The sequence below is a fragment of the Sinohyriopsis cumingii genome, chromosome 12 (assembly GCF_028554795.1).
Source record: "Sinohyriopsis cumingii isolate HCF-2022 chromosome 12, ASM2855479v2, whole genome shotgun sequence".
Classification (NCBI taxonomy): Eukaryota; Metazoa; Mollusca; class Bivalvia; order Unionida; family Unionidae; genus Sinohyriopsis; species Sinohyriopsis cumingii.
Window position 1 is genome coordinate 40444837 of NC_142972.1, and position 15188 is coordinate 40460024.

At 35.3% G+C, this 15188-nt stretch overlaps 1 protein-coding gene across 2 annotated transcripts; it reads right to left on the bottom strand.

Moving 5' to 3' along the window:
* Window positions 1-2101: 2101 nt before the first annotated feature.
* On the bottom strand, window positions 2102-14914 carry LOC149786308 (uncharacterized). Of its 2 annotated transcripts, XM_089978179.1 has the most exons (3): window positions 14722-14914; window positions 7361-7456; window positions 2102-6236 (listed from the first exon to the last, which is right to left on the bottom strand). In XM_089978179.1, the coding sequence occupies exon 3, from the start codon at window positions 6222-6224 to the stop codon at window positions 3804-3806; it is 2421 nt and encodes an 806-aa protein (XP_089834305.1). In that variant the 5' UTR covers window positions 6225-6236; window positions 7361-7456; window positions 14722-14914; the 3' UTR covers window positions 2102-3803. The 2 variants fall into 2 exon arrangements, with proteins under 2 accessions (XP_089834305.1, XP_089834306.1); XM_089978180.1 differs by lacking the exon at window positions 7361-7456.
* Window positions 14915-15188: the final 274 nt, after the last annotated feature.

A 15188-nucleotide genomic window follows, 5' to 3' on the forward strand; every position in this document is an offset into this window, starting at 1 on the left:
CTAGCCAAATCGAACGTTTCATCAGAGCTTTGCGAGGGGTCAGTAGAAAATTTTCTTTAGACCAGCCGACGGACTACTCTCCTTCCTTTCGAGATAAAAGTCAAGATACTTGCTATATCTGTCAGAAGAAAGGGCATTGGTCTTCAGAGTGTCCAGGCCGTGAAAAAAGAAAAACAGGGGTTAAAAGAGACAAAAGTCAAGATACCTGTTATTATTGTCAAGAAAAAGGACATTGGTCTCCAGATTGCCCAAAAAAGTAACAAGAGGAGTCAGAAGAAGATAGGGATTCTTCATAGAAAGAAGAAAAGGAAGAAGAGGAGGAAGAAAGCAGACAGGTGAAGAAAAAGAAACAGGAGAAGAAAAGAAGAAGGGAAGAAAGTGAGGAGGAAGAAGAAGAAAAGACTGTGACGGTGAAGAAATTCAAAAAACAGAGAGAGTAAACAAAAAAAACAGAAGTCTATGAACTTTTTAGAGTGTTTGGTTGTGAATTGTGAATTGAATTGTAGATATTGATTAAAGAATAAATTAAATATATAACGTAAGTGTCTTTGGGTTTTGATTTTAAAATAAGAACCTAGACTCACGCACTCATACACAGACAAGTACTATAGGGGTAAAATGGGTTGTTGTTTTTTTTGAGTTATTGGCAATTGAAAGTTTATCTCTGTTCGAGAGACGTGGGTGGCCCTGAAAAGGGCCTTTTTTGGTGTAGGGGTGAGTTTAAGCAATCAACTTTAACTGCCTTAAGCCTTTGCCACGGTCAAGGCCTACTTCTGATGATGATGGTTGGGTTGAAATCACTAAGGGTGGTACGGTAGGCTTAGTCACAGGGTTGGCGTGTTTAGCTCGGGAAGGTCGTATTCTCTTCGGTCGTGATAAAGAAGTCTGATACATTTGTTTCAGACTTCTTAACTCCGCTAAAATGTCCAACAGTACCGTGACGATTTGACTTTCACCCTCTTGTTTCTTTGCTGACTCTTCTTTTTGTTTTTTTCTTACCTCTTCTTCTTGTTGCTGTTGCTGTAGGAGAAAAGCTTGTTCTGCTTCCTTTTGCCGCTGTATAAATTTCTCCAATTCTTCTTTCTGTCTCTGTCTAAAATTCTCCACGTGTGGTAATGAAGGTGCCGAAGGTTCCGGAACAAATTCTTGCGAGGTAAGAAAATCCACAAAATCAAAATTTACCTCTTTTGAAAGTAAGTCCGGGTTCCCTTGGGCGGTCTCCACTGCTGGTGCACCCGAATGGATCGTTTTCTGAGTTTTCGTCATGTTGAATAACTGTCGCATAGATTGACTGCACACAGGCGCTAGCGAATCTATATAGACCACGTGACGTCACAGACTGCTCTCTTCGGATTGGATGCGGGCTGACTGAATTTTGTAACGCGTGTTTGGATTGGTCAACAAACTCAATCCGTTTCAATCCTACCTCTACCTATAAATAAGCGCAGTTCACTGCATTGATTCACCTGTTCTCGGCGCCTCAAGATGTGGACCGATGTGCAATCTTCTACGCTTGTGTCAACGATGATGTTCCGGACGGACATACCCATGTATGTCCGATCCAACTGGACAGTTGTCCACAGGACAGACACCAGTCTGTGGATACGTAGGATCTTCGTAGAAAGACAAGGATGCCTCAAAAGAGTCCTGATTTACGGTCCTACAGTGAGACGCAGCCTAAGGACAAAAAGAAGACCAATGCGGTGCCCCTTATGTTAATGGATACATTAACATAAACCCAAAGGCCCTTTTCAGGGCCACTCACATCTCTCGAAAAGAGATAGACTTTCAATTGCCTACCCCATTTTTTATTTTAAAAAAATCCCCTGTTCAATTCCCCTTGTCCCTAAGTAGCTTTTTTTCTCCCATGTTAAATTTCCCTTGTCCCTAGACAAGCCCAAACTCTATTCCCCATGTTAAATTCCCATTGTCCCTAGAGTGGCCCAGCAATTTTCCCCATGTTAAATTTACATAGTCCCCAGAGTGGCACAGGGTTGTCTGTAATGCTAATTCCCATTGTCCCTAGGGTGGCCCTATTCACTACTTATGCATTTATTAAAAGTTGCGCTTATTATGACAGAAAAGACAACGAGAACACAAGTTATTAATTTTTGAAAATATTTTTTTTTATTAGCAGTAATTTGGTAAAGGACAACAAAACAAAACACAAACGAAAACAAAAACAATAAACAACCAAACACAAAGACTTTTATTCTATGACGTCCCAGCGAAAGCGCCAGTTATTTATTATTCTATTTTTTATTTATTTATTTTGTGGCTAGGTAGATGGGTAGGGCAGCTTTAAGATTCATATATAAGAAAGTTAGAAAATTAATATAATAGGGTATTATGACAGTCACACTGAAACCAACAGGATACATATGCAAAGACAATAAAATGAAAGAGCTCAGAACAGGCCACGATATCTACCCAGATGGCAAGTATTAAAAGGTGGAAGATAAGTTGTTGAAATGTGTTAACATGGACAAAGATTGGGAACGTCATACGTATGTCTATAAGTTGTCCTTAATTTTACGTGAATTGGAGTCCTAGATGTGGAACGAAAACACGACAAACTTCACATCCTAACGGAAGGAGCCAAAATGATATACTTATCGCATCTTCCATTGCTAGACCTGGAACATACGATGCGGAACAATCCTGCTATTCCACAACTGTCATGTATGATCTCTATTTTAAGGACAACGAACCGTTTCAGGCATATGAAGGGAATACAAGTTAAAAAAACTTCGAGAATCTAAACGATAGAATTGGCTGCTCGCAATCAATTACGAAAAGCGAGATGGAAGACGTGTCCATACAATACGAAAACAAACACACACAAATCTTTTACGAGACGGTGTCCATTCAATACGAAAGAAAACACAAACGGAAATCCTTGAAGTGAGGGTGTCCATACAACACGAAAACAAACACACGGAAACCATTTAAGGTGTTGAAGCACAAAAATTTCAGTCTAAGAGAAGTAATGTGTAACACATTCCATGAGGTGGCTGAACGTGGTTTTCTGACCTAGGATTTCACTGTAAATATATGCTTTGCATCGAAAAGACTGTGTGTGTGTGTGTGTGTGTGTGTGTGTGTGTGTGTGTGTGTGAGGAACGTCTTTCGTCTACTTCCTTTTGCTACATATTTTAGCAAAATTACGCAGAAGAAGTCTTAAATAAAACCAGTTTGAATGTTTATGGCTGGAAGAATGTAAACTGTAAAGTCATGTTCAGTCGCATAAGTTACTTCATTCGTATACCAGTGTGTTTTCATGTATTTGTAATTAAATAATATAGAGCATTTTGTTTTTCCTCACTACAGTTATATGAAGAAACTTTAACTACAAAAGCGATCGGCATAAGCAAGCCACTGTACATTAGGTGACATAAGCCACTGTACATTAGGTGACATAAGCCACTGTACATTAGGTGACACCATTCGCCATTCGTTTTACATGCTCTGCTTTACATTATGACGTTCTATGCATTAGTGCCAGTAATACTGCATAAATAATGACGTCATGCTGTGTAAATTTCACATTTCATAGAATTTATCTAGCGTTTTGAACTGTGATGCATTGGTAAATCACAAACGAGATAACCTCTTTCATAAACTTTTTACATCAAATAGTGAAGATTGCTGACATCGAGACGCAGATTAGTTAATTGTGTCATAAACCTATATACAACAGCGGTTTGAGTGGTCAAACTATTTTCGAGGAAGATTTAGAGTCGACTACTGTTTTAAAACAGAGGGGCAACACTTCTTACTGTCAATCACTACCAAATCGGTTCCTACTCCTCACTCTTCGTGATACCTAGCAAACGATATAAAAAGCTTTGAGCCCAAAGGATGAAATCGTCTTGGCGTTGCATCAGTATTGACTTGAAGTCCACTCTCAAATAGGCTGTAAGTTCTAGGGGACAAGTACACCCATCAATAGTGATTAGACAAAGTTTCGATTTCTTTTCTATGTCGATGCGTTGGGCTATTTGGATGAAAAACTTTAGTTCTCCTTGCAGCTCTTCGTTTGTATCCAGTATCAAAATAATGTTGCTGCTTGAGTTCATTTGCTTTGTTTGGGAGTCTAGCTTCGTGCTGCCAGGCATCAAGTTCTCACTGTTGCTTGTGATCCTTAATCCGGAGATTCCACCCAAAATCTCTTTTAAGTTTTTTGCAAGTGCCGACGCTTGAACTTGACTTCTGGGTTTTGGGGTTTCATTTTCTTGGTCGTACAGGAAAAATATATCAAAATCAGGTTCTACTTCAGGTTTGTCTGCGTAACCAATATCAAATGCCTGTCGAAATCTTTGTCCAGAGTCTTCCTTTTTGTCAGTACTAAACAAATGGAAGGCACATTTGAGATATACCGACTTACAGAACTCTTTACTAATTTTGTATTTCCCCTCCGTGCAGCTCTGAAGGTCTAGCAAAACTGCCGCTTGCTCAAAATGACCCTTCTCTATTAAAATCTGAATCTGTCCACGGATTATTGCCGGATCGTTTGACTGTGTGTCATCTAGCTCGATTATCTGTTCATAGAAATCAAGTGTATCACCATATTTTCCCAAAAGTCTACTGAGCTCTGACAGGATTTTCAACTTTTCTACATCTCTCTTTTGTGGTTGGAACATGTCTTTCAGCGTCGGATATGCCATCCACCCGTCCCTCAAGTAATGCAGTTCTTGACTGGCATTACATGCTGATGTTACAACTGCTTTTCGAAAATACTTAATAGCATCTGCTTCTAATTTTCGCTTATTCTCTGGATCTATTTCTTCTTTTGCAAGGTCTCTAGAACAGGCACCAAGGTGTTCATAGCAGGCCACAGTAACAGTAGCGGCGGTTCTTAAATCTTTCATATTTAAAGTTTTTAAGAATGTTTCAAATGCCTTCTCATGCTTTTTTATCTGTCGAAACATCAAACCCTTTTCAAACGAAGCCCATTCATTTCCGAATTCAATCGCTTTATCCAAATGAGTCATAATTTCTTCTACAGTATCTCTCTCGTATGCAGGTATATTCACGACATGACTAAAGGCTTTTGCTGCTTCTTTCTTGAATGAATGTTTGGAGGGCCATTGAGAATATGACCTTCTAATTGGAAGATTGCGCGTAGTTTCCTGGCCCTGTTGATCGCATTTACCATCTCGTGAAGGATACACTTTTTCCCCCTTTATCACGCTGTTCGTAGAGTTTTTATCAATACCCTTTCGGCCATGTGATTTTGCTTCAAAAATTCTCTTCATCAGTTTTTTCTTCAATACCAAGGCAAGATGGTGGTGGCCGTATGACGTTTCCATTATGCTTAGGGATTTTCTAAGCATTTCTTCTGATTTGTCTAGCTTATTGAGATATTTGAAAAGTTTTCCACATACTTTTAAAACGTGTGAATCGTTATCACATGCACCCAGAGCTAAATTAAGAAATGTGTCGACAGTTGTGTCTGCAATTTCCTTAGGAAAAAGTTCTTTTTGACTCTTTGTACCGTGTATCTCAGTAAAGATGGAAAACGCAAGTTCTGCAAGGGACGCAAAGCATTGCCCTTTCCATCTGGTTGGAGAATCGGAATTGATGACTTCATGGAACAACAGAGCAGCTTTTTCAATACAGTCATCCATATTTCTCTCCCTCCAATCTTGTTTAGATAGTAAGTTTCCGGGATTGCAAAATTTCCTGTAGGCGAGTCCCAGGTCTATCTTCCAAAGCAGCACAAGCTTTGGATCAGTGTCTTTGTCAACTGCTTCAGTCAGCAGTTGGTTGTACATTTTTATTGACTGCGAGAAATAGCGTGGCCCAAACACAGAGTAGGAATAGGCTATTTCTGCCTTTCCTTGCAGGAGCAGGTCTTGTTTAGATTCCGCCAACGTTTTAACTTCAGTTAACTCTTCGTCTGCTTCTGTCAGATGACCACCCTTTCTTTGCATCCACACTCGGTTGCAAAGGGCGATAATATTTTCTTTTTCCAGATCCAAAGCTTTTCTGTTATATTTATAAGCGTTAGCTTTGTCATCTTCATTCCAATGTAGAAAAGAAAGAAGATTATAAATCCTTATCCATTCTGTTGTGGTTTCAAATTCTTTAGTCTCACATTTCAGCGTTAGTGCTTTCTTATGATAATCGAAGTACATGCTTTGTGTGAGCTCTTCAATTTCAAGGCTGAATGATGAAGGGAACTGGATGAATTTTTGTTGGAACCCTCTTTCTTCATCCATTTTTCATATTTCCTGAAATAGACTAGAAGTTAATTATTCAAAGAAGTTATAATATTTCTATGACGTACTAAGTAATCTATTATAAACGTTATCTAAAGTTCTTTTTAATCAAAATTGTTTATCTCACTAAAATGAAACATTTATTGATTAAAAAAATCATCACATGAAAACTTGCTATTATATAGAAACCATTTCATAAATTAAAGAAAACGCTGTTTTCGAGTACCAATTTTTTTACACATATCTCCTAATATGTCAACAGAGTATCATGCTTGATCTACATCTGTTTGGAAACGATGCGATCAGGATCGGTTTCCTTCTAGCGTGATTTAAGGGAAAAAACTATCCAGGTGCTTGCTTGCTTGCTCCCTCTCTTTCTCTCTCTCTCACTCTCTCTCTCTCTCTCTCTCTCTCTCTCTCTCTCTCTCTTCAAAACACCTTTTGACCATCTGCAACCAAATTTGTTCACTTTGTATCAAATGTAAAAATATTTCACGCAAACGATTTCAGTCGCGGCGTAGATTTTATTGTAACTTGTCGTACGCGTGATGTAACACTAATCAGGGTTGAAGTTTAATTGTTTCAATTTGTTATGCATATCTGTATTATGTGTAATATTTAAAAATAATACTTTGTATACGTCATTTTTTTAAAATTCGTATGCTTTATGATCGTATATTTGCACTTAAAAGAAGAATGTCATTCTTATAATCTGCTGCGTAGATTCACTGATGGATTCCAGGTTGAGTTGTAATCTTATCCAGATAATCATGTGACCTGTCTTCAGAACGTCAATTCTTTAACTGTCAAGCTTACCTAATTCCTGATAGGTTAGTGTGCAGCACATGCCATTGCTACGAGTTCGAATACTTCTAGACTGAATATGCGTCTTTCAATTGTATTGGGTATTGCTTATCTATATAAACGATATTTGTTTAAGTCTTAATTATTACTCATATTAATATCCTTAATGACCAGCCCAGGAAGTATCAAGAGCAAGATTAAGAATTTCCTGTCTATACAACTTATAAACAACACCGTTAATAGCTCCCTGACCACTCGTTACCAGCGAGTACCTCAGGTGGTCTCTACTTTTTCAAAAGCACCTGATTTCTCACAAAATAACAAATTGATACCTTTTTGGCCTAGATTTTGCTAGTAGCCCTCTGAAAGAAGCATGCGATCTTGGGATCTTTTTTCTATTCGACAATGAGTGACTGTAGTTTGTTACCCTGATTAGAACAAAGAGAATGAAAATAGTTTAAAGAGGATAATTGAGATCAATACCTCATGAATGATACATACCGGGAGCAAAAGTGACTTCATCAAGAGAGTGACCAATAAATGTGTAAGGATATAATGTACTGCTTAACACCATTCTTAAGATTTCTTTTTGCAATATAGTTATAGCAACTGCACAAGCTGGGTATAAGTCGGGGATTTCAATATTAATAGAATCGACTTTCTGGTCCAAACAAGGATTGTCAGTTATAAATGGATTACAAATAACCTTCTTTATCACTATGTCTTTGCCAAGCACTAAGAGAATACCCTCAATGGTCATGAACTACACTGTTCCGACTGTTACATGTCCGAAGACTGTCTGATGATAAATTTAATTTACGTAATGGAGAGGAACATTAACAAAGTTGCATTCTACTCTCTGAAAAAGAACACTTTCACTTGAAGAAATTCTTCTCAGACAAAGGGAAAGTAGCTAATTATACTAGACTTATAAGCTCCCGTATCCTTTAATATTTTATTAGGGATCTGCTTTATAAAATGACAATAAGTGACATAACCTTTCAACGTGAATGTTTCATAATTCTCAATAATAAAATCAAACTGGGGTTTTATTTGACCAAAAAAACAATTGCTGTCAACACATGATCGTGACCTTGAGCCTTTAGAAATATGAGCATTTGGAATAGCTCTATCTTTATCATTTAGCCTATTTTTGAATCTATAAAAGAAAGAAATAACGTGCCCAGTTTCTTGCAATAAGTGCACGTAAGAAGAGATTGAATTTCTGATCATTCTTATCAGAAGTTTCATTGCTAAATGTTTTGCCATATTGAAATTGTGAAGTACTCATATGAGACTGGGATAATGTTTTTGCCAAACAACTGCAACTAGGAAGACCTATTGACGAAAACACTTTATGAGTTAAGAAATAATCGTCAGCTGTACGAGCAGCATTATTGAAAGGTTCGACCTTTTTACGCATCAAAGTTTGTATTGACGTCATTATGGACGCAATTCTTCAACATTTGAACTAATTTGATTTATCTGGGGTTATTGTAATCTTGACCAACCCTTTTGGCTTAGCGCCACCGATCAATTAATTTTTCTTTTCTCTTGCACATTCAGCATGAGTGTCCAGGTCCTTTTCACATTCCCTAAACCTTCGTCGATATGCCTTAGGTACCAACACAACAAGATATATTCCTTATGTACTAATCAGCACTTTGTTGTACTGAGAGTGAAGTGTGAACTTCATTAGCTTTACTAATAAGTGTACCTTGTAATAATAAATTTCAACGCTCACTTGGTCATTTCAAATTGTATGAATTGTTTTCAAAAAGAGGAAAGAATTAATCTTTTTCTTTTCCTTTAAATGGTGGTACTAACCTAACATTTATGGTTACATAAAGAACTTAACTTGTGTATAAAGAGGCAGGGGTGTTTTCCACTTGCCAGTCTTAATTATTTAAGTCTAAATTGCATTTATTTTTTCCTTTTCTTTGTCGCTCAATATCTGCATTTCCATCGCTTTTTACACTTGTGTTTGCATTTACCTATTTTGTTCTCTCTCCTCTTTCTGCAACAACAATTGCACTTGAGTTTGTCTTTCCTCTTTCTCCTTACGAATCAGAAACGTTCTTAACTCAAGTTCAATCTGTTTTCTTAATGTCAAATCTATTACGTTCATTTCAGAGCCAGACAAAGATTTACTAATCAAAACCAATGTATTTTTATTCAAACAATTCTTTTCCACCAAAAATTGAATTAATTTTTTTCTTCTTTCTTTGTTCAAGAAACCTTCGCTTCAGAAAGATCATATTGTCAGGCAAGCTCGGGGAATTCGTAATTTTTGTAGGTTTCTAGTACGTCATGGGCAGGAATTAAAATAATGTTTTCCACTTTAGATGGAATTGTGAAGGTTTGTTGGTTTAATGATAGGCTTCTCAAACATAATAAAATTAAAATATCCGGGACTAAGACAAATACGAAAAAAGTGAATTTAAATTTGGAGAATAAATTAAAGTTTTCTGAAATATTTGAGAGACGTTCGTAAGGTGGACGAGAGCCCCTAATTTTCTGTTATCTTTGGTCTTAAACTAAGCAATATAAAAGAGCTAAAACCAAGAATTGTTTAAATATTAAAAAAATAATCTATTTCTCTAGAATACAAAGTGAACATTTAAATAGAACGACAGTGTTGTGAATTAAATTCAAAATAGTCCTAAAAGTTAAAAAGTTCTATCACAAATCCAAATGTATCGAGCTCCAAATGTATTCAACTGGTCATGCGAATAAATTCAAACACTGAATGTGCTGATGTGTCAGTATTTTCAAAAGTGCTAATAGTCTTCATTTATTCGAGTGATAGAATCCAGTCCTAGAATAAATAAACAAAAATTCTAAAATATTGATTTAGTCAGAAAATACGATTGAGCAGTTTGTAATCCCAGTTAAATAAATAAACCAACCTAAATAAAAACTGACTACAACCATAATACTGATTCTGCTTCGGATGTTATGGAAGGAATGATTAATTTGGAAGTAATCACCATTATAATAAATCGTTACGACATAATCATAGAACCAGAAATTAGGTCAAATTGCTTTCTAAAACATTCTATGTTGTCAACAAGATCAGGAATTTCCAAGTGAAAAACTAATATTCTAAACTGATATACAAGTAAACATGTTAACCGCCATTAATAATGATCTCAATATTCAATCAATAATTCAATAAACATAGAGAAATATTAGCTATGATTTTATTTTTTTTATTTTTTATTCAAAATAAATTTCCCTAGTTAGATGGACCCTTAACTCGATTACTAATGAAGGTCACACAATATATATATATATATATATATATATATATATATATATATATATATATATATATATATATATATATATATATATATATATATATATATATAACATAATCATGGAGAAAAGCCAACAAACAGTGGAAATATATAGCATAATTTAATATATTGTTTGGTCTTAGGTGTAAATTGCCTTTCCTAAAATACTATATATTTTAGATTAGAACTATCAACGTTCCCGTTCATGATAATGAGAGGTTCGTCGAACAGACTGCAACTATGTTGTTAAACGGTGGCCACAATAGGCTATCCAATGGCACTTTTTAAATCGAATGTACCAAGTAGCACAACGAATCGTAGCTCATTTAAGTTCGTAAGAGAAAGCTACATATCAGCAATTAATCAAATTAGCTGTTCAGATTAGATCATCGAAAATAACTTTTGTTAGCTGAGGGTAGTATGCCTATATTCCTTTCATCGCAAAATCCCAAAGCTTGAAATGATCTCTTGTTGCAATAAAAGCAGGTCAATAGTCTGGGCATATCCTGTTAGGATTCAAACATATCATGCCTGTGCGTTATCTCATAAATGTATTCAAATGATGGAAATATGCCAGATAAATGGGTTTTTATTCAGATATTTTTCTAGTAAATGGTTACCGTAGATCAAACCTAAGCAAATAAAGCATCAGTGAATCACGTGTGCCGTGACGAGAGAAAGAATAAATAGTCCTAAACTACTAAAAGTACTATGTCACTCAATAGTTCTTAATGACGATTTGCCGTTATTTGTTGTTTGTAATCGTGCTATTCATGAGCATATAAAAAGAACACAAGGAAGAGCCTGAATGTTTAACTTATGTCACTTTTGTTCTAATGAGGTCACTATAAACAGTCTATGTTGTGTTGTAGAGCTTATGGGTTAGAATCGACACTGAACCCTTGGCTTTGATTTTTGCCGATCTTTTGAGGCCTTAATTGCATGGTCAAATATGTAACATTGGGCACTAGTACATCGTATACGGTTAGTAGTTTTCATCTTCTTTAACATTATGGGAACAGTTTAAATTATTTCTATATTGTTGTTACTCGAAAGGGACTTATTTCTATATTGTCATTACTCAAGAGAGACTTATTTCTATATTTTCATTACTCGCGATAGACGATAAAGTTATATCATCACCTTATAATTGTGTTGCCACCAACATAAGATAGCTAATTGCCTTCTTATCTCAAAATGACAAAACTGCAGCTAAGAACCAGACTTTTTCGTGAATGCTAAATAATGCAAAAAAGAAACAAAAATCAGGAAAATATCTTGAAAATAGTTGTCGTCAAATATTATTACTGTCATCCAAGGATGATGTTTTATAGATACAATTATTCAGCTGGTCAATGTTAAAACAAATTTAAAACATGTGAAACTGTTGATTTTTTATAGCTTGCTTTTCACTCTAAGGAAAGCCTCCAAGAGCAACATCCACTGACTAGTCTACTAACAGTGTGACCTACATATCATGAAAAATCCATCAGAAAAAATTTAAGACACTTACAACTTTTAAAAAAATGTACACATATGCATCTGTTAGCTTGAAAACATCGACGTATCATGTTGTACGTATAAATTGTAATAAAATGATAAACTTCGCAGGATCACATAAACTCTGTAAACTCTGATGTGTTGGTCAGTATACATTCTTGGAATGCGAATTCGTAAAAACAGTACTATGTTAATGCTATTTTCTAAGGTGCCGACAAAATAGTGATTCAGTAAAAAAAAAAAGGATTTTAAATTGTCAATGAATGAAAACTTAGCAAAAAGTAAAGAATTGTTACCATTAAAAAAAATGAAAGATCTTTCTATCAGCTTTAAAGAGTGACATCTTGGGAAACAACTGATTTTCAATATTTCTTTAGGAGAAGTAGAAAAAAAACATTTAATGTTGAAAGATTGTGAAACTTCCGCTAATTTTTTTAACCCTAAGCATAGAATAGGAGGATATACGTTAGATCCTCTTTGAAGAGATAACTTTAATGTGCAGTCTTTATTAAAAACCGGATGTTCTGTATGAAATGTGTGATGTGACAATGATGTACCAGAAAAGGAAAGACATTGAACAGATTCCTCCTACCTTAAAATTCCCACCAAACTTGAGAGAATCGTATATGAATTCCTGATGTTAGCTAAATCTGCGGAGTCAATGCGCAATGATCATGAACACTGAGCATACCACTAAACGTTTTTATTGGGATGTTCTCCTTTTTACTACATATTTGCTCACTGTTTGTCATAAAAATAACATAATACTTGAAACAAAATTTTTAAGACTCATTTATTGCATTCATTTTAAAACCTTTACGATACCGATTTAAACTCCGTATTCTAATTCTTTTGACAAATACAATGCTCATTTTAGTTAGGGGATGGAATATTTTAATATTTGGTCACTTTGTTTTTACACGTCGTAATAATATTTCACATGTTATATTGGACATGTGCACCGTTAGAAACTTTAGAGTTTCCAGTGACATCCTTTTTACATTTTTGCCTCTGAAATTTTAATGTCTAATCGATCAACAAGCACTGCACTACCAGTGAAATTTGATACAAATTTCCTCTCCGGCTATATGCGCCTATTTATTGTTGCAAAAAAATAAGTAGTATTGTCTCTACCTTTTCAGAGTAAACCCATTGTTTGACTTTATGTGAAAGTCAAACTAGCTACCACAGTTTGTACTGCCCTATTATTTGCAGTGTTGTCGCAAGAGGTGGTACTCACACGATCACCGACTTATCCACCCAACACACAAGTAACCGAGTGCATCACATCAAGTCACGTGTGGGTTTATTCGTGATGAAGTGTGGTAAATGGTTTAAAAATACTTTATTGTGTAAAATATGTATGCATTTGTTATACAAAAAATACCTTTTTCCAATTATAGATAAAAAAGTTCTGCTTAATATAGATATAGGAATTCATGAGAGGTCGCTTCTGTCTTGATGTGATTATGTCCAGACATGCATATGTTATCATCACTGAATCCATTTAGAATAGCTATCTCTACAATTACCAACTGGAGTTACATTTTGCTTATTTTGAAATACACTTGACATGCATACATTAATAATTATAAACATCACATTTCTTTTGGAACTTTCATATGTCAAACTGTGAATGCGATGAGTGTCATTATATTATTGATATATTATTAGCTGCAGCACGAGCATATGTATTGTGTTATTCCATCCAGTGCTATAATGAAAATGACATCTCTTTTGCAAGGTTTGTGGTTTTGGTCCAATGGTGCATCATGTACCCATGGTTGTGGCTTGGTAGGGTTGAAATCATTGTCTAGCATGTATTCATTTGTGATACACTGTTCGTTCCACTTATCTTTTACTTGGATGTTCGAATCATATGATTGTTCTTATATGTAACTATGACAACGATGTCTCCTGTTTTCATGTGATACTGCATGGGACTTACCCATCTGCACCTTTCAATACGGAATCTATGAGATAATGTATGCAGTTTAGTTGCTGCAGGTGCATAATTGCGTATTTAAGGTAGACCATATGTTCTGAAGATTTTACATGTATTATTTGTATCTTGTGCGTATGCCTTCTACAGAATTTCATGATTTTTACCGTTAATATATTAGCTTGTTGTGCTTCACTCTTACACTTATTTAGAATGAACTATACTCCCTAAAGTTTTTGTGCAATTCTTTATCTTTATATTTTAAGAACTTTTTAAATGGTTCCTTATAGCCACTACTGGGTAGAAGTACCAATTAGCATACATATTTATATACTTTACTAATTTAAAACATACTATGCAAAGTTACATACAGATGAGTAGTGTTAATATCTTGACAGGTGTAGTATAAACTGATAAAATTGCTCGTAGCTTTAGATAATTTCATACTGAGAGTTTAAAATAAATCCAATCAAAAGTTTAGAAGCACACTATTCACAATTTGCAAATGTTTGATTTTTGATGATCTAATCTGAGTGGTCAAGTCCTGTTAATTTATGTTGGCATGTGGCTTCATTTTAGGACTTTAAGTTACACTACGATCCATAGTACTGTCAAATACAATCTTTTAAGCGTCTCATTCGATGGCCCAAGCAGACTACCATGCTATCACGTTATCGTGGACTGCTCGCCAGGACTCTCGGCATCAGAAACGAAAGGTTTGAAAGTATGAGAAGTTTGGAATACCAAAGTAAACTTTTATAAAAGCGGATGTACACCAAAGACCAAGGAATTTCCGCTTATACATTATGAACGTGCCGTATATTTTCGACTTTAAAATTCTCAATTACTTTCTTAGTCAATGTTTGATGTAATGTCTATCTTTTGTAGCGTTTTGTTATTCTTTTCAATGTATGAATTACAGATTGAGATATTATTTTCAGATACTTACGGTTTAGTGTCCAGCATGCATGTACGAAAGGAACAAGCTGTCGTCAATTATCATGACATTGATAAACGCCTAAGTTCACCCTCAACAATTTCCCGTTACGTAAATCCGTACAGTAATAAGTATAAAGGGGCATGATAAATCCAACTGTATATATTTTTGACAGTCTTTGTACCAGTCTGTATATCCAGGTAGGTTCAAGTAATTGTTTATGCCCCAGTTATCTTACTTTGTTTCGATCTAGTGTTTTGTGCAGGCCTGATAATAGGTTTTTCATTTGAATACACCTCAGACTGCAAAGGTTCAAAGCACGGTCTATACAATCATTGAAACATGCTTTTCTAAAGAAACGTATAAGTAAACAGAAAGTGATTGAAAAATACGTAAATATAAATATCTCTATACTATTTCATAGTCTTTGTCCCAGTCGATATATCCAGGCAGATTTAAATAGCTGTTTATAACCGACA

Excerpts from the sequence above, each read along its gene's own strand:
- LOC149786308 (XM_089978180.1), bottom strand. The coding sequence starts at position 6,224 with ATGGATGAAGAAAGAGGGTTCCAACAAAAATTCATCCAGTTCCCTTCA.